General features: G+C 41.1%; 1 protein-coding gene across 4 annotated transcripts in view; it reads left to right on the top strand.

Moving 5' to 3' along the window:
* GRK3 (G protein-coupled receptor kinase 3) overlaps positions 1-24,407 on the top strand; it is a 118,456-nt gene that overhangs the window by 31,488 nt on the left and 62,561 nt on the right. For 2 of the 4 annotated variants that reach the window (XM_081036829.1, XM_081036830.1), the window contains exon 3: positions 19,391-19,464. The exons of the other annotated variants lie outside the window; for them this stretch is intronic. In XM_081036829.1, the coding sequence (XP_080892955.1) occupies positions 19,391-19,464 (74 nt within the window). The remainder of the gene's footprint in view (positions 1-19,390; positions 19,465-24,407) is intronic. 4 annotated transcript variants of the gene reach the window in all.

Raw genomic sequence — 24,407 nt, forward strand, 5'->3', positions numbered from 1 at the left:
ATTCTGCGCAGTTTGAACATAAGTTTCCTAATAAAAAAGCTGCCCAGAGAGGAAAGACATTAGAGAAGAGGGAAGAGATGTTAGCACTTAAAAACCTACGGGCAGGCAGTCTTTTCAGTTGACTTTCTTATCTGTGTTCCCTTCAACAAGCCTGGGTGTCGGTTCCTAGAATTGGAGTCTGCCAGAGCTGGAAGACGTCCCCCCCCCCCCCCATGTATAAACTCTGCCACTCTGAAAACTTGGGACATCTGAGAGGTGTGAGGCAACTTTCAAAGAGGATGAAAAGCCTAACCAGTTCTGTGAGAAAATGTAGCTGTCTTTTTTTTTTTTTTTTTAAAAAAACAGTTTATTAGGACTGGTTTTCCTTTTTAAAGCCATCATTCAAGTTCTAAAATCAGCCGTAATGATCACTTCCAAGAAAAATTCAGAAAAGCTACATTTTACTGGAATAACGCCATCTGTTAATGTCAGCTAGTCATAAACACTGTGGGAACGCCGGTGTATGATTACTAGACCCCTGAGCTGCAGGCTGCCAACTCTGTGATCTTTCAGATTGTTGCTATTTAATTTTCCCTGAGCATTTCTGAGCCATGTGGATAGGAATTACTATTAGTTTAAGACAGTGATGGCTACCTGTGTTCTAAGCACTGAGTGTTTTCTGTGCTAGGTAAATAATATGACCACATTTGCACAACTCCCAGGAGGCGGAGCCTGGATTAGACAGATGTCTGCTCTTCACGACTGCTTTTTCCTGCCCCTCACCTGCAAAAGTTACTGTGGAAATGAGCACACATATGGAATTCCTTTTTTTTTTTTTTTAATGGCACACCAACTCTACAATTCCTATTTAATAAGTTACGATACTAAAATCTAGACTTGTGGGGGACGCACAGAGCTCTCTCTGGAGCAGGTCTGCTTCTGTGCTTTGCTGAGTGAGACCTGCACAGTCGAGTAAGTTTGGACAGTCTCACTGGAAATGTCTCCTTAAACAAAAGGGCCCGTGGGCAGACTAACACAGCGTCAGACCACAGAGGGTTTCCCTCCCCAACCAGCTCCCTCTGCAAAAGACGCGAATCCACGGATGGCTGGCATGCCAATGCCCATCAGGTGTAAAGTGGTTGCTACTGCCAAGTAGCTCCTGAGATGCATGTGCGGGGCCACTGGTCATGTGTCTGAGGCATGAGTTTAAATCTGAAGGCACGTGCTGGGAAGCCAGTCTCTTAGCTGAGGTCAGCCTAGCTCCTCAGCCGGCACCTGCAGCTGACTCACCTTTGAGCCCCGCCTGCCAGGAACCACACATGTAACGGGGAAAATATGATATGCTCTGGCAATATTAACAAATGTGGGGCCTTAATATTTATTGATAGAGAAGGCCAACGGCCCAGGAAACATCGCCTCTACTGGAAGAGTTGTCCATCAGCTTTTTGAACTGACAGTGAGGGGATGATTTGGAGCATTTTAGGATTTGAAGAGCCCCAGATGTGCTGAGAAATTCCAGGTGGCAGCACACGGTCCTAATATCCCCTGGTTTTAGCTCTTTCGGAAATGCCTTTTCTGAGAGTTCTATACCATGTCCTTGATTTATTTCAGTGTTTCTACCTCTACTCAAAGTCCGAACAGGAAATGTGGAGATACGCCATGAGGTGATTGGTAGGCAGTGTTTGAAATCTGTTGCTAAAAATACACCCATTCATTCAGTAAATTTCACTGTGCGCCACGGGTTCTTGTAGGCACCGGGGAATGCATCAGTGGACAGTAGTGAAATGGGTGTTTTTTATGGAGCTAACATCCTGCAGGGGGAAGCCAGATCAACAAAAATACACACAGGCGCACCTCGGAGATACTGCGGGTTGAGTTCCAGACCACTGCCAAGAAAGCAAATGTTGCAATACAGTGAATCACACAGTTTCTGGTTTCCCGGTGCACATAAAAGTTACGTTTACAGTGTACTGTAGTCTGTTAAGTGTACACTAGCATTCTGTCTAAAAAACAATGTACATACTTTAATAAAAAATGTTTTATTGCTAAAAAATGTTAACCATCATTTGAGCCTTCAGCGGGCCATAATCTTTTTCCTGGTGGAGAGAGAGTCTTGCCTTGATGTTGATGAAAACACAATATTTTGGAAGTACAGTAAAATAAAGCTCGGTCAAATGACATATGCCTGTACCGCACATGTGGTCAGTCGTACACGTATTGGAGCCTCATGGAAGCATGAAGAGAAGCTGGGGTGGCTGGTGTGTGTGGCAGTTTCCAACAGCGTGTTTTGAGAAGGTGCCACTTACAAAGGGACAGTTGGGGGTGGAGAGGTTGCCGAGTTCCTGTGTATTTATCTAGGAGAAGCAGGTCCAGGCAGAGGGTTCAGCAGGGCAGGGACCCTTAGGTTGGACCCACATGGTGGAGGAATAGCAAAGGGACCAGACAGGCTGCAGCCAAGGGGCTGGGTGCAAGTGACCGGTACGGGAGTGGAGAGGCTTGTTAGGTCACTCAGATTTCAGCTTTTACTTGGAGTGAGATTGGTTGTAGGAAAGTTTGCATTGGGGCGGCACAGTCTGACTAAGGCAGCGTACACAGAGCAGTCTGCTTGTCCCTGAAGAACGCCAGCAGCTTCTGTGACACGATCGTGACAGAAGACGCTGGCCTTCGGACCAATGGGGTAGCAGCGGAGGTGGCGAGAGGTCACTGAATTCCAGACTTGAAGATAGGATTTGTAATGAATTGTATTGTGCCACAATGGGTTTGGAAGGACAGGGGCTTGCAGGGGACACAATGTCCTCAGGTTCAGTTAAGGCTAGAAGGTGCAGGAAAGGCTTAGATAAGACGCTGGGGATATAGGGTGATAATTTTGTTCAGACATCTTGGAATTAAGGTAACTTGATTTGCATAGCGGGCCATTTGCTGAAGAGAATTGTCACTTCATCTGCATTCTACTTGATGCTTTTAGGTCAGCCTTAGCTCAGAGCTGTGCCCTAAGTCTGCTACTGATGAACAGAGAAGATTCTTACGGTTTGGGTTAGACAAGAAATCCCAGCAAAGGTGGGGCAGGCAGAGTTGTTCTAGTCCCGAGACTGTTTAAGATAGTGGAACACAAAGAGAGAAACCAGGCCAGCTTCTTAAAGAAGCAAATATTCTTATCTTGGAAAATGCATTTACTCCCTAAAGAATTCTTTTTTTTTTAATTGGAATTTTCACTTTAACTTTAAAAAAATCATCGTTGGTTTTCAAAGTTAGTTCTTTAGGAATCCATATGCTTATTAATGTAATTTATGACTATTTAAAAAGACTGAAATTAGTTTCATTTTGTGGCTTCTACCTTTAAGCCAACAAGTGGGTTCAGAATCGGTGACGGAAAAGAACTGGAAACAGAATAGTTGAGTGGAAACATCGATTTGGGCACTTTTCCTTCTGGTGAGATACCACACATATGAGAATCCAATAGTTACTTATTTTTTTCTTTGTTTACTGATAAACATGCTGTATGCTTGTGTTCTTACTTTTGCAAAACAATTTTATAGCAGTATCATATGCATTCAAAAAGATGCATCCATTTTAAGTAGAGAGTTTTGAGTTTTAACAGAGGTCTATGCCATGTACTTACTGCCACAATCCATGTATAGACAATTTCCATCACTTTAAAAGGTACACACTGGCCCCTTTGTATTCAGCTCACCCCACCCCCAAGCAACCACTGATCAGCTTTCAGTCACAATAGATTACACTTACCTTTTCTATTAGAACACCACGTAAATAGAATCAAATAACATGCACTCTTTCATATCTGGCTTGTTTGCCTCAGACAATGTCCTTTCTTTGAAGTTCATCTATAGTATTGGCTTGTATAGCGATTTTATTAGTTTTATTGCTGAATGGTATTCCATAGTATGGACTTGACACAATTCCCTTGTTCATGGATTGGGGTTGGCCACGTTTGGGGCAATTTGTTATGTGCCCGAGAGAGGAATTGCTGGGTCTCCTATGATAGGTGCCCACACGTTACGATTGTTATGTCATCGTAAGGGGTTATGAATTGACCCCTTTATCATTAGGAGAAGTCCTTTGTCCTGGTAATATATTGTTCTGACATCAACTTTGTCTCACATTGATATAATCACTCCAGCTTTTTTGATTTTACCATGTTTCCCCGAAAATAAGACCGGGTCTTATATTAATTTTTGCTCCAAGAGACGCATTAGGGCTTATGTTCAGGGGATGTCATCCTGAAAATCATGCAAGGGCTTCTTTTCCGATTAGGTCTTATTTTCAGGGAAACACGTGGTTTGCATGGTACATCTCTTAACTGACTTTTAATTAGACTCTTTAGACCATTTACAGTTAAATAATTACCACTGCAGTTAGATTGAAGTCTCAAATCCTCCTATTGCCTTGTTGCTTTTCCTTTTTTTCCTGTCTTCTTTGGAATTGTGTATAGTTTAGAATGTTCTGTTGTCACTACTGGCTTAGTAGCTCCAGCTCTCCACTTCATTATTTTACCTGAGTGTTTCAAAGCACCTTAGTTTTCTCTGAACTGCTGCCCTCGCCTCGGTACAACCCCCATGGTCTGTTTGGGTCCGCCGCCCAGAATCACATTTCAGAAAGTATGTCCAGGCCAAGAGCTGGCCCGTCCTGGGGCCCTCCTAGTTTGTTTCCCTTCTCCCAGGGACTCGAGCACTTTCCATGTCTGAAACCAGCTACTTCATATATTTTGTCGAATTTTCTTGTTGTTACGGTGAGAGGTTAAGTCGGGCCCTTGTTAGTGTATCATACCCTGAAGTGTAATTTTATTTTTGAAACAACATATTTGGCTCTTGGTGGGAAAACGAGTTAAAATATGAAACTGGGACTACCTGTAAAACTCTAGACACATGACACCGCTGTTAGAACTTCCCATAGTAATTCACAGGTGGTGCTCTTTTCCAGCTTACCCATAGCTGCACAGGTATCCTAAGAAGGGGAAACTTGGAAACCGTCTGTCTGGTACCGTTTGTAGGATGATTACAGTAGTTACCAGGGCCTTAGGTGCTCAGTGCCTTACTTACAGACATCTTCAGAATAACCCCACGTGGAGGTCAATGGTAGCCCCATTTTATAGGTGAGAGGACTGACATTCAGAGGTGAAGTGACTTGCCCAGCGTATTGCAGAAAGTGATGGGCTGAGCTGGCATTGACCTTGCAGAGTTGGGACCTGCCACACTGCAGAGGCCAAGCTCTGTCATGGCGCTCAGCTGACTGACTAGGAGGCTTTTCCTGAATATGTAGATGAAATGTCTCTTGGGGCAGCAGTAGAGTTCAGGTTAGGTAATGCTGGAACTTCATGCATGAAGTGGTTAGTTTCTTCCTGAAATAGCTACTTGTTGCCGGAACAAAACAGGATGATTAATTTTCCACAAGAAGTGGTTCCGTAGAAACTCTCACCCTCTCTCCATCATCTTTCTTCCTTTTTTCCCTTCTCCCTCCCACCTTCTTTCACGCTTCCTTTTCTTTTCTTTATCTCTGTTCCTCCTTCTCTACCTGTCAGAATAGCATACAAGCAACAGCAAAAAAGAATGAAATCAAAACCAATCACATGTATGCACTTCTATGTTCATTGTAGCATTATTTATAAGAGCCAACATATGGAAGCAACCAAAGTGTCCATTGATAGATGAATGGATAAAGAAGATGGAGTACATATACTGTATACAATGGCATATTACTCAGGCATAAAAAGAATAAGTCTTAAACCATTTGCAACAACATGGATGGACCTAGCGGGTATTATGCTACATGAAATAAGTCAGAGAAAGACACATACAATATGATTTCACTTACATGTTGAATCTGAAAAACCCAAACAAACGGATTAACAAATGAAACAGAATCAAACGCAGATACAGAGAACAGACTGATGGTTTCCAGAGGGGAGGTGGGAAAGGGGGTTGGGCAGAAAAGGGGAAGAGGAACTAATATAATTTTGTATGTCAACTATAATTTGAAATTTTCTTTTTAATTAAAGAAACAAAACAAAACAAAAAAACCCAATCACAGTTGAATTCATGAAACCATTGTATGTTAGGCTAAGTGGAACATTCGATTTTATCTTTCCCAGTCCCTTTGTTTGATTGATCAGGAAACTAAGGAACATTGGCTCAAAGCGAGCTGACTAAAACAATGCAGTTTATTGAGGTCCAACAGAAGCTAACACTTAGGGTGGCCCCATCGGTAGGGTGTGGGGATCACCGGCCTGCAGGGGGTTGTGAATATCAGTGAGGGCTAAGCGTCTTAGCGGTGCCATGTGGACACTGACCAGCAGGTGACAGGAAAGAGACTACCAGGCGGTGACATTAATCAGTTGCTTAAGGGAATGTGCTTTTGAGGAAGTGATTGATTTCTAGAAAGAAGGGGCCATCCCCATGAAGATCAGGTGGAACAGCATTCTCCATAGAAGGAACCGCATGGTAATTAACTGGGGCAGGAAAAGCATCCTGTGCTTTAGAAACAGCCAGAGGACCAAGGTCTGCAGTGCTGTGTGAGGGAGAAGTGGGGTGAGGATGAGGTGAGGGAGGTGGGCAGAATTCAGGGTTTTAAAATTGTCTGTGCAATGGGAAGCTCTGGTCGGTTTTGACCACGTCTGTTTTATGTTTCAGTATCATTCTAGCCTCTTTACGGTGAATGAATTGTCAGGGTCAAAAGTGGGAGAGTGGAAGTGGGGAGATGAATTTGGAGGCTCCTGCTGCCATCCCGGAATATGCCAGTGGTGGCAGCGTCCGCGCAGTGGAAATGCAAGAAGGGGGATGGGTTGGGGATGTGTTCTGGAGGTAGAACATAGTAGGTTGAGTAATGAACAGGTGGAGTGAGGGAAAAGGGGACTCAAGGAGAACTTAAGTGCCATTTGGGGTGGGGGTGGGGGGCATGATAGTGTACTTAGTTTCTACAATTTAGGGGAATAAATACATTCTATAAAGTACATTTCCTTAAATTATTCAAAACTATGTGGAAGGAAGGGAGCTAGTTAGTTAATGTGTAGAAAGGTTAACTGACATGGCAAAAGTGACGTGGCGGTCTGATGAAACGGCGTTCTATTTCCCAGTCCCATGAGGCTTTGCAGGGCTCTTGGCCTCTGGCTGCTCCTGCACCGCTCTGTGTCCTGCATCCTTTTCCTTGTTTGTGCCCGTCTGCTCCTTCAGGTCACCTTGGCTGATCCCCTTGCTCCGCCTCCAGCCTTAGTGAGCCACGTGTGGCCGTCTTGTGACTCATTTGCCTCAAGTTCACTTCTAGTGCCTTGTGCTACCCTGCCCCCACTGGAACAAATCTACAACCTTCCTAATCATGTCCTCCCCTCTCCAGAAAAGCCCAAACTCAGAAACCCAGTCACACACTCACACACACACACCCCAATCTGGCTCCTTTCCTCTCTTGCTACTAATGTGAGTGACGCCGCTGCTGTGTGTGCCACTCAGAGGAGACGCCTGCTGACTCCTGTCTGTCCTGGTCACACATGCCCTGTCATTTTCCATCTCCACCACCACCACCACCACCACCACCATAGTTTATACTAGGATTATCCCCAATCCAGAGACCGGGTTATATTACTTGGACTGTAGCCTGATCCAGATTTTTTAGGACTGGCTATCCTATTTTTATTTTCATTCTGTAGTCCCTTTTCTTACTGTGACAAAGTCATCTGAAAACACCATTTCAGCAGGTTTTGTTTGTGTTCTAAACGTGTCCTAAACCCCCACTGCAGGATAAAGTTCCACTTGTTGCTGTCATTCAGATCACCAAAACTGGCCTATGTCTTTTTTTCTTTGTTTTTTCCTTTGTCACCCACTTTCCCTGCCGAGCGCTGTGCTCTGCCACCTTACACCTTCAGATGGGCTCTCGTCTCTCTCTGGACCGCCTTCTTCTGGCCTGCGTTTTTCTCAGAGGTCCACCCATGGAATGGCTTAACTATAAACAGTCCATTTTCTGGCCTTCCTGCTGCACGTGGCATTCATTTGGCACTTACTGTGGAAAATGTAACTTTACCAGGTGCCTCATTAGTGCTGTTTCTCTAACTGGAGTACAAATTCCTTGAGACCGAAGATAACCTCTGATGCCGTTTCCTCTAAGTGACTAAAGCTTCTAGTTCAGTGTTTTACACCCCAGAGGAATTGACTCTCTTTTGTTGGGGGGGGAGGGGAATGTTGACTTTCTGTTTTAACATGAAATCCTTTCACCTGCCGTTACTATAAAACTCCTATCTGTAGCATTTTGGGTAAAGAGTATATTTGTGTACTGTGTGTGATTACGTTCTCAGTGTGATGGCAGCATTCCAGGGGTGAAGTGGTGACCCGCTGTTTATGCATATACACCCAATGTCCCCTCCATCACCTTCGCCGTGGCTTGTGGGTGTCTGCACTGTTGGGATAGACGATAGTTAGCACGAATGTCTGTGGAAAATAGGGGGATCAGTTGGGCAGCGTTTTCGAGTAGACAGGTCATGGGATAGCAGTTGTGTAATTGTCCCCCACGCCCTGTGCACAGGGTAGGAAGAGCACTCATTGATAAAGCCCGCGTTGCTTCTGTGGCGACATCCTCACATCTGGAAAATGGTATGAGGCCCCGAGGGTGGTAACTGCCTTTAAACAATTACACGTAACCCTATAACTTTTAAAAATACCTGTCATTTAATTAGAGTCAGCTGACTAGAGTTAAAATGAATTTGGGAGACATAATCACAGAAACCATCTCATTGCCCTAGAAAAGAATATGAAATGTTCCTTTCATATTCATTGTATTTCCAGTTAAAATCTGAAAAGCAGCTCAAAGCACAGGTCACGTGAGGTGCCATAGCAGTGGGCTGTGGGTCTTCTCGTCCCAGCGTCCCTGCAGGTCAGCAGTGGCGGCCTCCCCTCCTGGAGGTCTGCGATCTCGTTTCTATTCATTTGAGTCGCAGAGGCTTTGGATAACATCTTCCTATTCTAATAGAAGTATTCAGGGCTTGGCGATAGGTAGGTCTTGTTCTTTCATAGGGATCCTCGCTATGTACTGTTTTAGGCTGGCTTAGGGAATGGGACCAGGGTGCAAAGGGCCATCTGGGGACAGGCATGGGTGAGTGTCCTACCGCAGAGGACCGCGCGGACGGGCAAGGGGTGGAAATTCAGCTTTGCTCAGGGCCCGTGTGTTTAAGAAAAAGAGCTCCAGCTCTGAACTTCTCAGACCTGGATTTCGGGGCTGAGTCTTAATTTTTTATGAAACAATTGCCTGCTTGTATTAAAAACTATTCCCCAGCAGGCTTTCTGGCATTTCGAAGCGTTCAGCAAACACTGAGTATTGTGTAACGGATAATACCTGGTATTGGTATTCTGTTAAATGGATCCTTAGCCTGCTGGATGCCGTCCAGCTCTCCTAGCACCTTCGAGCCTCTTACTGTGTAATAAAGCATCCCTTCCACCTCTTCCCTGTAGGAACCTGCCCTGTCCAGATTTGAGGTCTCATTCTTTCCTTATCTGAACTGAAATTTCCTACCTCTGCGTGCTTGCTCCTTCCTTCTCTCTGGACTCTCGCCCATTAGGCTCTCGGTGCCCAGCCCGAAACCATCCATGATTATACCACAAGCCATACTGATATTCCCCTTAGTAAACTTATCAAATGTTTATTGAGCCGCTTCAGTCCTAGCCATTGTGCTAGGGATCAGAGAGTAAAAAACCTGCACATCAGCAGGCCGCTTACCTCGTGGAGCCCATGCAAAAACCAACAGCTGCTACTTTCTTCCGTAGGAAGAGATGCATCCTTTCCGAACATGATGCCAGCTGTCCATTCAAAAGGCCAGTGGCATGTTTAATTGGGAAATGCCAGAGGTATGTCCATTAATGTCAGGCGCCTGACAAGGAATCAGACATGGGCACCCGGCTGTGGCCTAATACCTGAGAGCCGGAGAGCCGGAAGGATTCTGGGAGCAGCAGTGCTGACCAGCAAACCCCAACACAGAAAGACACCTGTGAGCCAGAGACCCAGAACCCAGCATAAAAATGGGCAAAGGCTATGGAAAGACAGGCCATTGAAAAGCAGAAACCAATGGAACTGAAACATAGGAAGAGACGTTCAACTTTAGTAAAAAATAAGAGAAATGCCAATGAAAGTTCCTCTGAGATATTATTACATTTTTATCTTTCAAACTGGCGAAAGATCCCAAAGTTTAATAGCATACTTCTGGTGTGGCTGTGGGGTTGCACAGGCCCTCCGATCCCTTGCTGGTGGGCATATACGTGGGTACCACGTCAAGGGGCCAATCTGGCCAGGCCCTAGTAAAAGAACAGAATGCCCATGTAATCTTTGGCTTTAACATTTCACTCTGAAGAATGTGGCCTATGAATATGCAGGAACACATGAGCAATGATATATGGAGAGGGTTATTGATCGCAGCAGTTTCGTAAAAGCAGAACATTTGTAACGTCCCAAATGTTCGCCGTTAGGGAACAGGTCATGTAAATTATGATATTCCATGTGCTGGCATACCATGCCACTGGAGGAGCAACCGTCGGATATGGCAAGTGTAGGAAGGTCTCCAAGGTGCAGAATTATGGATAAAAAGGCCCACGCAGGAAGTGTGATGGTGGAAAACAGAGGTTCCTACTTGTGCCTGCCTTGTGTTGTGTTGGAAGATATCACAGCGCCTATAACAAAGAGACCCAAAATGGCACATGGAAGTTTCTTTCTCATTCAGTACCGAGCAGGGCAGGCGGTTCAGGTTAGTGGCAGGGCTCTCCCAACATGTGCTTAAGCACTTGTTGTGGCGCTGCTGTCCCTTAGGACTTGTCGTCCTCTGCGTCCAGCTGGGTGAAAGAGTGTCAAGAATTCCCATCCATTTCTTAACAGCACTGGCTCAGAAGTGACACTCACCACTTCCCGAAAAAGATAAAGGAACCGATAACAGTGGTTTCCTTAGGGGTGATGGTGCTTGATGCACTGCTGGGAAGATGCCGGACAGGAATGGGAAGGAAACTTAGCTTTTGCTGTGTTTTTAAAACGTCGAACTGTTTTACCCATTCATGAAATAAAAATAGTTGCAAAAGAGTGGGATAATGCCTTTGAAAGTGGTCAGAGCCCAGGGCTGTGGGAGCATGGAAGAGAGGCAGCTCCACCTAGCTGGGGGTGGGTGCTCATTCAGAGCTCACTGCATCCTGTGATGCTGGCTGAAGTCCTGAAGGCAGAGGGGCCATTGACAAGGTGGAGTCTGGAGGGGATGGGCGTTGTGAGAAGGACGGTGGTGGGGGGGATTGGGTGGAGGAGAACTGCCAGGTGGTTGGCCAGAAGGGAGTGGATGCTGAGAGGAGAGGAGCCTGTTTCAGCTCCAGGAACATGGTGAAGGTGAGGAGGGCTGAGCCAGCCTTGCTTGCATCTGGCAAGTAGAGTGCCTGCTGTGCTTTGGTGCTGGAGGTTGTGGGGCAGGCACAGAGGAGCGGATGAAGGAGGCTGGGTCTTACTCAGCATTCTGTGCATTTCCAGCGAGAAGTTCAAAAGCAGAAACAGCAGGATGGGATCTGGGCAGCGGCATGCAGGATGCATTGGAAAGGAGACTGGATGAGTGAGAGGCTGGGAGCCAAGTGACATTGCTCTGTGCTGCTCTATGTAATGCCTCTCCCTCACAAAGCGAATCTGGCACTTAACTAATGCAGTGCAATTAGTAGTATCTTTTACATATGTCTCACGTCTCAATACCTCCATGCCATAAATACTTATTTTGCTTTAAATAAACTTTTATTGAAATAGACCTGTAGAAAAGTACTCAGATCCTAAGTGCATGGCCTCATGAATGACCACAAAGTACACACACATATTAATTGGTTGATTCTTACTCTGTTTCTTTCTTGTTAAAATCGTGGTTAAATTCCTCATATTCACTTCATCCCTCTTCCCCATTTTGTCCTGGCCCTGTTTACTCTGTGGGATACAGTCACACCCTAATCTCCATGACAGTATTAATCATTGTTCTTTGAGAAATCTTTGGGAAATGTAAATCAGGGGGCACATTGGAATAATATTTCTTTCTTTTTTTTTTGTTTGTTTAAAAAAACTTGTTTATATTTTTTTTGGAGAATCATAATTGAATTTATAAATTAAGGAGAACTGTCATCTTTATTTATTTATTTATTTTATTGGGGAAGGGGAACAGGACTTTATTATTGGGGAACAGTGTGTACTTCCAGGACTTTTTTCCAAGTCCAGTTGTTGTCCTGTCAATCTTAGTTGTGGAGGGTGCCGTTAAGCTCCCTTGCTGGAGTCGAGGAATCGAATTGGCAACCTTGTGGTTGAGAGCCCACTGGCCCATGTGGGAATCGAACAGGCAGCCTTCAGAGTTAGGAGCATGGAGCTCCAACTGCCTGAGCCACCGGACCGACCTGGAATAATATTTCTATTTCATTTGAAAGTATTTTAAATCTCTCTGTTTTAATTGTGTTTACAATTAGGTGTGTATAGAACTGTGATCAATGAAAAAATTGACCACAGTCTGGAAAAAGTATTAGCATGGTGACATGGCCAGAATTTTTTTTTTCTTTTCTCTCATTTTATAATAAAACGTTTTTAAAAGGCTGAAAGTAATACAGTTTAGATAGAATTTCTCTTGTCATTGTATTTTAGCATTTTCATCCCAGTCCCAGTTTATTTTATTTTTATTATTTTTTTCTTTTTTTCCCCCTTTGAGTCAAGAGCCAATTGCTTGGAACATTCCATGAATTTTCCTTTGGCCACATTCATTATTATTTGTCCTTTTGTCTACCGGATCCTTAATATTCTCTCCATTATCTAAACGAATGACCCCATTAATTAATCTAAGAATATTTTATTGAGCATGTATATTCTGAATTTAAATTTGGTGGGGGAATCGATAACTTGGATTTTAGCAGAAGACCTAACTATTTACAATATTCCTAAATTACGTTTCATTTTTAATTTTCTCTTTCTGTTAAATTTTAAGTCAGGACGTAAAAGTTCTAGCCTGATAAGTAGAATCAAATGAAAATAAATATGTGTAAGGTTTATATGAAATACATAAATACAATTAGCTAAATCTTTATTTCAATTTATATTTATTCATTCCTGTTGGAACTTGGAAGAAATGAAAGGGAGAATTAATCATTGGGAATTTAGGTGAGTAATATTCAGCCAGAAGAGTCATGACACCTAATTGAAGTTTTCTGTTTTTATATCTGTATGCTTTTTTTCTATTTGTTTTTAAATAAAAAGCTTTCATATGTATCATTTAAGATTTCCTTTATTTTCACTTGCAGAGAATATTGTGTATCCTAGATGTTTCATAGTAGTTGCTTTTGACTTCTGCCTTACCAAGAACATTTGTTATTTGTTATTATTAGTTATTATTTATTTTATCCCATGCCTCTCTGTATGAATGATTTTATCTTGCATACAAACGTGGACTTCATGAAAGTCATCCTGGAGGCGTTGAGAACCGTGTAAGTGATCAGGCATTGGCTTCCAGAAATTTTAGGTTCCCATTCGTGGCCACGACTCAGGGACATCTTTTGAGCTTTGTACCTGGCTCAGCTGTATGAACCCAATTTTACTTTTCTTCTTTCACTCTACTGTTTGTTTATTTGGTGGGGGTGTCAGGTTTATTAAGTTAAAATTTAAATAAATAAAAATTCACCATTTAGAGCATACAATTCTATGCATAAAGTTGTATAACCACTACCCAAATCGTCACCCCCTAAAATTGTCTAGTGTCCCTGCAGAGTCACCCCACACCCTACACCCCAATCCCTGACCGGTTTTCTGTTTCTGTGGTTTCTTCTTTTCCAGAATGACATTTAAGTGGAATCATTTGGTAGGTAGCCTTTGGAGTCTGGTTGCTTTCACTCCGCATAACGGCATTTGAGATGGACTCATGGTGCACGTGTCAGTCGTTCATCCCTTTACATTGTTGAGTGTATTCCGTTGTATGGCTACATCACAGTTTGCCAACTGAAGAATATTTGAGTTATTTCTACTTTTTAGAGATTATATATAAAGCTCCTCTTACATTAGTGCAAAAGTAATTGCAGTTTTCGCAGTGTTAACCTTTTAAACTGCAGTTACTTTTGCACCAACCTAATATAAATATCTGTGTTCAGATTTTTGGGTGGCTAGGCCAGATCCATCACCCCAGCCAGCACAGTGCCTCCCTTCTTTGCCTGCTGATTCAGATCCATGAGGAGTCCAAAATATTATGTATATGCTCCTCAGCACATGAGAGTTCTGGTCACCAACATTTGGGGTTGCCAATCTTTGTAACTCTTCCGTTCAAGTAGTTTTGCTCTAGTATCTGAAAGTGATTTAATTTACATTTGCGCGATGACCAATGAAGTTGAACCTGTTTCATGTACTTATTGGCCATTAAAGCTCTTCCTTTGGGAAGTGTTTAAAATTTTTGCCCATTCTCTTATTGGATGATTTTCTTTTAAACATTGATTCGTAAGAATTTTTTTTTAACGTATATATAAATTGGATACAGGGTCTTTTTCAGATTGAAGTTTCGTAGTATTTCATTCCAGTCTGCGGTGGGTCTATTTTCTTAAAAGTGTTTTTTGATGAGCATAAGTTCTAAATTTTGATAAAGTCTATTTTATCATTTCTTTCTGTGTACTGCCTAAGAAATCTTCTGAATACATATTTTCTGTCAAGATATTCTATATGTTTTCTAGAAGCTTTACGATTTTACCTTTTAACATTTAGTTCTATGATCAGTCTTAGTTCTTTATAAGTTGTGAGGTAAGGTTGTCTTTCCTTTTTTTATTCAGAAATTTGGATACAGGTTTTTCCAGAACCACTTGCTGCAAAGACTTCTTTTCCCAATAAATTGTTGTGGAGCCTTTGTGAAAATAAATTGACCATATAAGTGTGGATGTATTTCTGGGACTTCTGTTCCATTGATTTAGTCTTATGCCAGTGCCACACTATTTGATTACTATGGCTGCATAATGAGTCTTGAAATGGGGTAGCACAAGTCCTTGAACTTTTCTTTTTTATTTCTCAAAATGTTTTGGGTATTCTAGAGTTTTTGCATTTCCTTATACGTTTTAGAATCAGCCTGTCAGTTTCTTTAAAGAGCCTGCAGGGTTTTCGAATGGGATTCCCTTGAGTCTAATGATCAATTTAGGGAGAATCAGCATGTAAGCAGTACTGAGTCTTTCAGTCCATAAACTTGAGTATATCTTTCTAGTTATTTAGGTCCTCTTTAATTTCTCTCAGTAATCTTTTGTAGCTTTCAGCATAGTGATCTTATGTATCTCTTATTTATTTATTCCTAAGTATTGATTGTTTTTTGATATTATTGCAAATGGACTTGTTTTAAAATTCCATTTTAAAATTGTGTGAGGTCGTGTATCGGAATGTCATTGATTCTTATCTAATGACCTTATATCTTCTGGCCTTGTTAAATTCACTTACATCTTCTAGTAGTCACTTTGTAGATAGGATTTATTATATAGACAACCAGCTTGTCTATGAATAGAATCAGTTTTAGTTCTTCCTTTACATTTTGAATAACTTTTATTTCCTTTTCTTACCTTATTACACTGGCTAAGACCTCTTACACATTATTGCATAGAAGGAGCGAGATATGGCATTGTAGCCTTTCCTTATCTGAAATGCTTTGTGCTTTGTTCATCGCACAGCTCAGAGAGTTCCTCTTGACGTTCTATATGAAATACAGCTTCCTCTTTTTCATCTATTTCAACATCTTTTAAAAATTCCTTTATATCATTCACCATAAATTACACTTATTTTATTTGCTTATTGCTTTGTTGTCTTTCCCTTACGCTAACTGATAAGCCTCTCATAGGAAAAACTCTGTCTTCACCATTGCCTCCCCAGCGCATAGCTCAGAGGTGCTTAGTAGACAACTCAGTAAATGCTGTGTCGAATCAGTCTGTCTGGGTTGGTAGGAAATTTTAGCAGTTATGCGGTCTGTCTTCCTTCCCAGTGTCTGAACCAAGGACAAGGATTATTTCTTGCAAGGCTTTTTTCGTATTTCTCTTTTCACTTTTTAAATGTTTAGAGGTAAAATTTCAAAATTTCTCATAAACACCACTTATATTTAACACGTGCAGAAGTTCTCATTGATAGTTTTATAAAAAAGCAATATAATTATTTCTACTAACTTTTGCAAAATATTGTAGAAAATTGGGATAGTTTGCATTTCCTGGATGTTATATACACCGAAAAGTTAATCAGTATTCATGCAGTTTGCGGTGGTTCAGATATGAAAACAGGATAAACACATCCACAATTATCTAGTAAGCAGGTGTTGGGTCACCATTTTTTTTTCTTCAAAATCTGGAGAAATTGCACTGATGAAATGAATCTGTTAGGCAAATTATTTCCTAATTATTTTTCCTTTAGCTTTTGTTCTAATCTGAGAAATACTTCATTTGTTTTTAATATAATTTAAGCCTGATGAAAATAAATTACTTTCAGCCTGGAACGCAATGATCTAGAATTAATCCAGAAGGCAAAATATCTTCTTGCTGCTCCATTTTAACAGCTGCTCTGATAGAAAGTACAGCTTTAGTTCATGTGGACACTTAAGGAAAATAATGTTGTTTTCCCCATGTAGTATGTCACAGTAGTTCTTTGCCCCATCCTACACATTGACAATGAAAATTGTATGAAAGAAGTAGGTAAAAACATTTAAAGTCAGCTCTTCACTACTCAACTCCTTCTCTCCCTCATCCTTCTCATTTCCCCTCCCTCCCTACGTTTTTCTTTCCTTACTTTCTCCCCATCTTCTTCCTCCTTTCCTTCGTTCTTTCTTCTGACCTCCCTCTACGTCCCAGCCAATGTTCTTGTCCCTGCAAATGTAGTAGAGAATAAGACATGTGTGACCTGTCCACGTTCAGCTTACATTGTAGTGGGTAGGTAGTTAAGAAGTAAACATATGCATATGGTAATTTTTGGTAGTCATAAATGCTGTAAACAAAATTGTGTGTGTGTGTGTGTGTGTGTGTGTGTGTGTGTGAGAGAGAGAGAGAGAGAGAGAGAGAGAGAGAGAGAGAGAGAGAGAGAGACAGAGAGAGAGAGACAGAGAGAGAGAGAGAGAGAGAGAGAGAGAGAGAAAGAAAAATATATGGATGAGAGAGATAGAATAAAAATGAATGAGAACCATAGAAGGCCTCTCTAAGGAAAAGGGCATTTCAGCTGAGCTCTGAAGTTCCACAAGATCCAGGGGAAGGGCGTTTTAGGAAGTGGGGATAGCAAGTTAGAAACCCTGAGAATAAATTGAGTTTGGTGTTGGAGAAACTAGACTATACACACTTGGTCCAAGTGAAGTAAGCTTGGGAGAGAAGGCTGTAAGGTGAGGCTGGCGGAGAAAGCAGGGACCAGATTCCCGAGGCCGTGACAGGCCAGGAAGGATAGTTTTAGTGTGATTCCAAGTGTGGTCAAAAGCCAGTGGTCCCTGTGTGGTATGTAAGTTCATGTTGTTATTTAGACATTTAAAAAACATCTTTAATATGCTCAAAATACCTAAGTTCAAATTCTCATCTTAGTTTTCTCTTCCAAAATTAAAAAAGAAATACATGAGGCAAAGACAGATATGAAAAAGGATGAACAAATCTACAATTGCAATGGAGATTTCAATAGTCCTCTGTCAATAATGGATAGAATAAATAGACAGATATTCAGTAAGGATTTAGAGGATGGACTTGAACAACCTATCAACCAGCTTGGCTTAATTGCCTTTTATTTTGTTCAGTGAAACATTCCAGTCCACCCGATATATGTACTTTTTTCTTTTCCAAAGTGCCCATGAAACATTTACCTAGATGACCAAATTTGGGGCCCAAACCAAGTTTCAATAAATTAAAAAGCATTGAAGTCATACTGCATACGTTCTCTGACCATACCACAATCAAACAAAACTCAGTATCAGAAAAATACCTGAAAAAAAATCCAAAATATCTGGAAATTAATCTATTCGTATCCGAATGATGTGGCTCAAAGAAGAAATGACGGGAAATTTGAAATTACTTTAAAATGAACGAGAACAAAAAGATAACCATTGCTTTTATTTAAAATAAAAATATTAATATGCAAATAGGTAGAGATTCGCCTGTTCGGCAACTCCAGCATGTCTACTTCTTACATTTCCCACTCACTTCATATGTCAGTCTCCCATCCTTGATAAGATGACTACAGTTGTGTCCCTGCTATAGGTTTGTACCCAACCCTGGTTGGTCTGGCCTTGCCTACTCAACTGTGTAGTCCTAATACTTTTCTTTTAGTTCCAGTGAATGACCATTTACCCTTTTCAGAGGTCATGTTCCTGAAACTATGGAGGGTAATTTATGGAGCAGTAGGAGGCCAGTTCAAGTCACATGATTCTTACGCTGACTTAATTAAAATCGTGTCAAAGCTGCTTCCTTTGTCTCAGTCCTACCTTGGGAATTCTGGTCTACCTTCTTCCTACATTTTAAGACTTTTTGTAACTCCTTCTTCAGTTCCTTTTTGTGACTTCTGTTTCTTCCAGCAATCCTTTAATTTTTTTGACTTTTGTATTGTTTTTGACCTTTTATAGTCTTCTAGTATCTATACTCTCAATCTGATGCAGCCTATCCTACTCAACCTCATTCATTCCTTTAGGCTTGACTGTGTGTTGGGCATTAAGCTAGGAAGGAGGTTTGCAAACAGGTGGGAGACTAACGAAGCACATAATTAATTAAGTGTGCTAAGTACTTCGACAAGAGGCATGTTGGAAGAGTTATATAAGCAAACATTTATTCAACAAACATTTGTTGGCCTCCTACTGTGTTCCAGGCACTGTGCAATGGAGGTGGTATTCTAGGTATATAGTATTAATTGTTTAAAGGTGAGGCATGGAGTTGTGAAGGAGAGAAAAATGATTTGGGAATGGGTAATTTGCTCTGGCATGAGGTATTTGGGGACACTGAGGGAATAAGTGGTGAGAAAAAAAGGCTAGAAGGGTTATGCAAGTGTTTCAGTCTTTGTAGGGAGTTTAGTCCTGTTTCTGTGGGCATAGTATTGATTAGCTCCATGGCGACTCTTATCAACATTTCCATATTACTCGTTTCTCTTACTTCTTTGCTTCTCCGTCTGTTTGCTATAGTGACCAATGGCTCTAAGTGGTGGTGCTAAGTGGTGGTGACCACTAGCACTGCTTATCATGCATTTTAAAAAAGTGTGTGGGGGGGTTGCCAGTAGAGAAGGAACCCCAGAACAAGGAGCCAGGTATGTGATACTCTCACTTTACCTGGAGTATTTCCCTCTAGGGTATCATTAGCCTCTTGAAATCTTGATTTCTTTTTAATGTAGGGGAGGAAGAGGTTGAGGGATAAACACATTACTTTGATTATATCCTGTGGGGTAAAACTTCAATTTATTACCCACCCTGAAATTTTTTATTCTTTTCCTTTAGGTTTCTTGCTATTTAAAGATTTTTGTTTGAATGAAATTAATGAAGCTGTACCTCAGGTGAAGTTTTATGAAGAGGTAAGAAGTAACTGTTTTACTGATGCTTTTCTTTCAAAAGCATATTTAAACTGTACTTTGGAAAATATTAAGACTACTGAGTATCTTACAAATATTTAGAAATTCATTGAAAGTAATTAGTAGGCCAAGATATAATATGTAGTCTATTAGAGATGCTGACAACATCTATATAAATCATATTTCTAAAGGCTCTGGAATGCCCTGGAAGCAATGAGGAATAGTTGGACTAAAATTCCAGAGAATTGACAATCATTCAGAGGTGCACTGAAGATTACCAGCCGTTCTATTTTCTGCAGAAGCTTGCTGATTCTGGAGACATATGCTGGGGCAGAGGGCTACTACTGGGTGAAAGAGAAACTAGCAAAGTTTTCTGGTCACACATTGCTGGAGTGACATACTGGAGACTTGGTAGGAGAAGGTGGAGGGGAGCCGAAGAGCTGGGCCGAAAGTTTCTGGAAGACACACTGCAATCTCCCACAGCCTTACAGTGCTATATTGAAGTGCAGACCTCCTGTGGGCAGGAATCTGAAAACAGAATAGGCAAGAGAGGAAATCCCATGGGGAGTGCTCCCTTAACACTGAAGATCTATCTCAACTTATCACCTGGGTAAGCTGTTGATCCCAGGTGTAACAGGTGTGGCCCTTGAGAAGGCTGCTTCTGGGAGGCTAAAAGCCAGAATAGGTTTCTGGGGCTAGAGTCAAAAACAAAGGGGACTGGAGGAGCCCCAAAGGTGTTTAGTCTTTCTCTTAATATATATGCCAAGTTTTGAAGGTGAGTGGGACAGGAGGCAAAAGAGCTATTTCGAAAACCTCTTAAGGGCAGAAGTGATTCCAGTGCTGAGGAGACAAAGACTTCTCATTGAACTGTATTGACACCCAGGCCTTAGAAATAGGGCCCTCTGGGGGCAGCCTGAATCCTACAAAAGTGGCAATTCAGACCCAGCCCAGCTCAATCCTTTATTGGGCGATGACCACCCCCACACACACCTGTGTGACAGAGTATAAGGGAAGCCCTCGCTGTCTTTTTTGCAGGTAGCAAACAACATATATAGAGAATCTACAATGTTCCACATACAGTAAAAAACTGTTAGATACCTAAGAGACAAGATCATATGACTTATAAACAAGGCAATAGAAGCAGACCCACAGATGAATCAGATATTGGAGTCGGCTGACAAGTGCTTAAAATAACTAAATAATATGTTCAAGATAATAGATACAGAAACAGATGGACAAAATTGATGGAAGGCTATGGAATTTCAGGATAATTTGATTTTCTTATGGAAAGCCAAGTGGACATTCTAGAGCATGAGTACAATATTTGTAATTAGAATTAACAGCTAGAACCAATAACAGATTAGTTGCAATACAAGACAGGATTAATAAATAGGCAGAGGCAGATCAGTAGGTAATCTCAAACTGAAATACAGTGAAAAAAGAAAATAAAAAAGAAATAGATAAGGACATTAAAGGCATTTGGGACATGGTTAAAAGGTGTGACATAGATAGAATTGGAGTCCTAAATGAGGAAAGAGAGAATGGGGCAGAAGCAATATTTGAAGAGATAATACTAAGAGTTTTAAAAAATGATGAAAGACAGCAGCTTACAGATTCAAAAAATTTAGAAAATCCTCAGCAAAATGACTACAAAGGAAACATATCTTTGCACATCAATGTAAGTCTATGGAAACCTGTGACAAAGAGAAAATCTTAAAAGAAATAAGAGGGTAGAAAAAGACACATTACTTTTAAAGGAGTAATGTTATGACTGACCTGACTCTGAAATTTCAAAAGAAATCATTACAAACAACAAAAACAAAACACGATGAAATGGCCATCTTGAAATAACCGAAAGAAAAAAATCTGCCAACCTAGAATTCTATTCCCAGCAAAAATTTGCCTCAAAAAATTAAGGTGAAATAAAAATATTTTCAGATAGAAACTAAGGGGATTTGTCAGTAATGGACCCACATTACAGTGAATACTAAAGGGAGCTACCGTAAGTAGAAGAAAATTTTCCCAGGTGGAAATGCAAGAAGGAATGAAGGACATCATAAAGGATAAGTATGTAAGGTATAAATAGATGTTGACCATGCAAAACAATGATATAATGTTTTTAGAGTTTAAAATGTCTGTAAAACACCTGACAGTAGCACAAAAGGCAGGAGAGGGGGTAAAAAGTTAAAGTGTGTTAAGATTCTAGAATTATTGGGGGAATAATAAAAGTCATCATTTGCATAGACTTGAAATCAGCCAAGAAGGCACATTGTAATTTCCAAGGTAACTTTCACAAGAATAAAATATGCACATTTAACAAGTTAAAAGAGGGGGAAAGGGAATAAAACAACTTTGTATTAATCTACAAAAAGGCAAAAAGCTAATGAAAGGGGGACATAAAATAGTAGGTGGTCAAATTGAAAACAGAGTGAGATGGTAGCTATAAATCCATCTGCATAAGTAATTGAATATAAATGGGCTAATTACTCTAAGTAAGACTGTTTGGTAGACTCGATAAATAACCAGAATCCTATTATATACTGCTTCCAAGTGGCATACTTTAATCAGGAGGATGGAAGAGGATATATAATACAAACACTAACCAAAGCAAAGCTGATATAGCAACACTAATATCAGACAAAGTACACTAATTCTCAAATGTTCCTTTGAGGTTGAGAGATTATTCATAATGATAAAAGGGTCAGTATCACGGTGTGAAATCTGTATGTTACAAATCACATAACTTCAAAACGTATAAAGCAAAAACTGACAGATTTAAAACGGAATCTGTAATCCTAGTGGGAGGTACACACTTCAAGTTTAACAGAACAAACAGGCAAGATATTAGTAAGAATATAGAAGATCTTGTTAAAGTCATGAATAAACTTGACCTAGTTGACAGACATGGAATGCTGCATCCAGCAAAACTGTACTTTGTATTTTTTAAAGTGCATAAGGAATATTTATCAAAATAGATCCTCTGCTGGGCCCTAAAGAAAGCTTCTACAAATCTCAAGGTTGAAATTGTTCAGAGTATCCCTCTGACCACAGTGGAACTGAGCTCAAATTTAATAATACAGTCAACTAAGAAATCCTTAACTACCTGGAAACAAATACACTTCTAACTAGTTTGTGGATCAAAGAGGAAATGAAAACAAGAATTAGGAAATATTTTTAATTAAGCATATTTAAGAAATGACATGTATGTACTATTAATAACACGATGTTGTCTTTTACCGTAAAGCATAGCGTAATTAGGGCTGATACTAGTAACCTTTGCACAAGTCTGAAAGTTGGAGGGATATTTCTTTGTGGTTTATTGATATACGAAAACTTGATATTTTTCTTAATTTTAAAAAGCATATTAACGTATTTCCAGGAAGAATGGTCAAATTATGATGTACATTTAGCGTCAAGTAAAAAAAGTGAGCTGAATCCAAAAGGATTTTACTCAGTATGAAGTAACTTTATTATTTCAGTCTGAATCATCAGGCATTTTATCTGGGCAGCACAGCTTGATCTGTCAAAAATTTTTCTCTTTCTTGTGTTGTTAAAAGCTTCACCTTTCCAGTTTCAGCATGTACTAAGTCGCCTTGTCAAATACGGAGAAATCTCCTTTAAAGATAACTGTTGCTAGGTTGAAGCAGATGGCCAATCTACTTGGGGCTATTTCGTAAGCCCTTCTTGCCAATAAGGTGGTGACTATTCTGATATGTTTCCATTTGACCTTTAAATATTGGAATTTTTCTTTGTTGGCTTGCTCCACAGCTCTACTCGCCTGTCTGCTGGCTTGGCACCTGATGGACCTGGCTTATCAGATTATATCCCAAAGCTCCTGAGCCACTTGCTTTGTATTCTTTTTACTGAAGATGCTATCCAGCCTTGGGGCTTCCAATCCAGTTCTCTAAGTCAGTGCAGTCTCTAAGCGTGGAAGTTATCAGTAATTCTTCTCTGACTCCTTGGTTTCATCAGTCTGAGTATTTCTGGTTGTTGTTTCGTTACCCCAATCTCTAAAAAACATTTTTGTCAGGTATCTTGTATATTTTGTACATTCCTATATCTACTTTCCTATATCCCCAAACTTTTAATAGTTACTGTTGCCTGTGCTCAGTGAAAGTCCGAATAGCTTATCTTGACATTCATATATCTTCCTATTAGTTATTAGCAACCATTCCCTCCATAGCTTTCACTTCTTTTTGTTACTTTACTTGTTATGTCCTTTCCCCAGCCTAGAATGCTGCTTCCCCTTCTCAGCTCGTGGAAAGCCTAGGTCTGGCTCACTTTCTGTGCTCTAGCAAGTCCGTCTGTACCTGTTTCTTACTCCTTTGATTCTCACACCATTTGCGTCTGTCATGCTCATGTAACACGTATGATTGCTGCTCGTGTGTGCATAATCAGTATTTTCACCTTGACCATTATTTAACTCCTCGACAGACGGCCTAGCTAGGATCTCGGTGCAGCTGTGCCTCTCAGTTGCTGTGGGATGTGGGGCTAAGGCATTGAGCAAACTCTGAAGTGCCTGCCTCACTTCAGACCCGGAGCTTACAGATGCCAACAGTCCGTGGTCCCTGTGCTTGAGGAGCTCCCAGCACGGGGACTTAATAGTTGAGCTTCAGTTACCTCATCTGTGCAGTGAGCTTACTAATCATTTCCTCCTACTTGTCGTGAGGCTCAGACAGGATGCTGGATGGACAATTGTCTAAACCATAATGTCTGTCATACACTGTTGAGGTACATGAGACGCTGTAACATAGTGGTTAAGAGTTCCGGCTCTGAACTCAGACTGCCTGGCTTTGGATTTGGACTCCAGTCGTTACTGGCTGCTTAAACTTGGGCCAGCAGTCTCGTTTCTCTGCCTGGGTTTCCTCGGCTAAGAATTAGGGGGATGGCAGTGCCTGTCTCCTAGTTGTCGTGTGTGAACATGACACACCAGAGCAGCATCTGAC

This window comes from Rhinolophus hipposideros, assembly GCF_964194185.1.
Source record: "Rhinolophus hipposideros genome assembly, chromosome: 24".
Lineage (NCBI taxonomy): Eukaryota > Metazoa > Chordata > Mammalia > Chiroptera > Rhinolophidae > Rhinolophus > Rhinolophus hipposideros.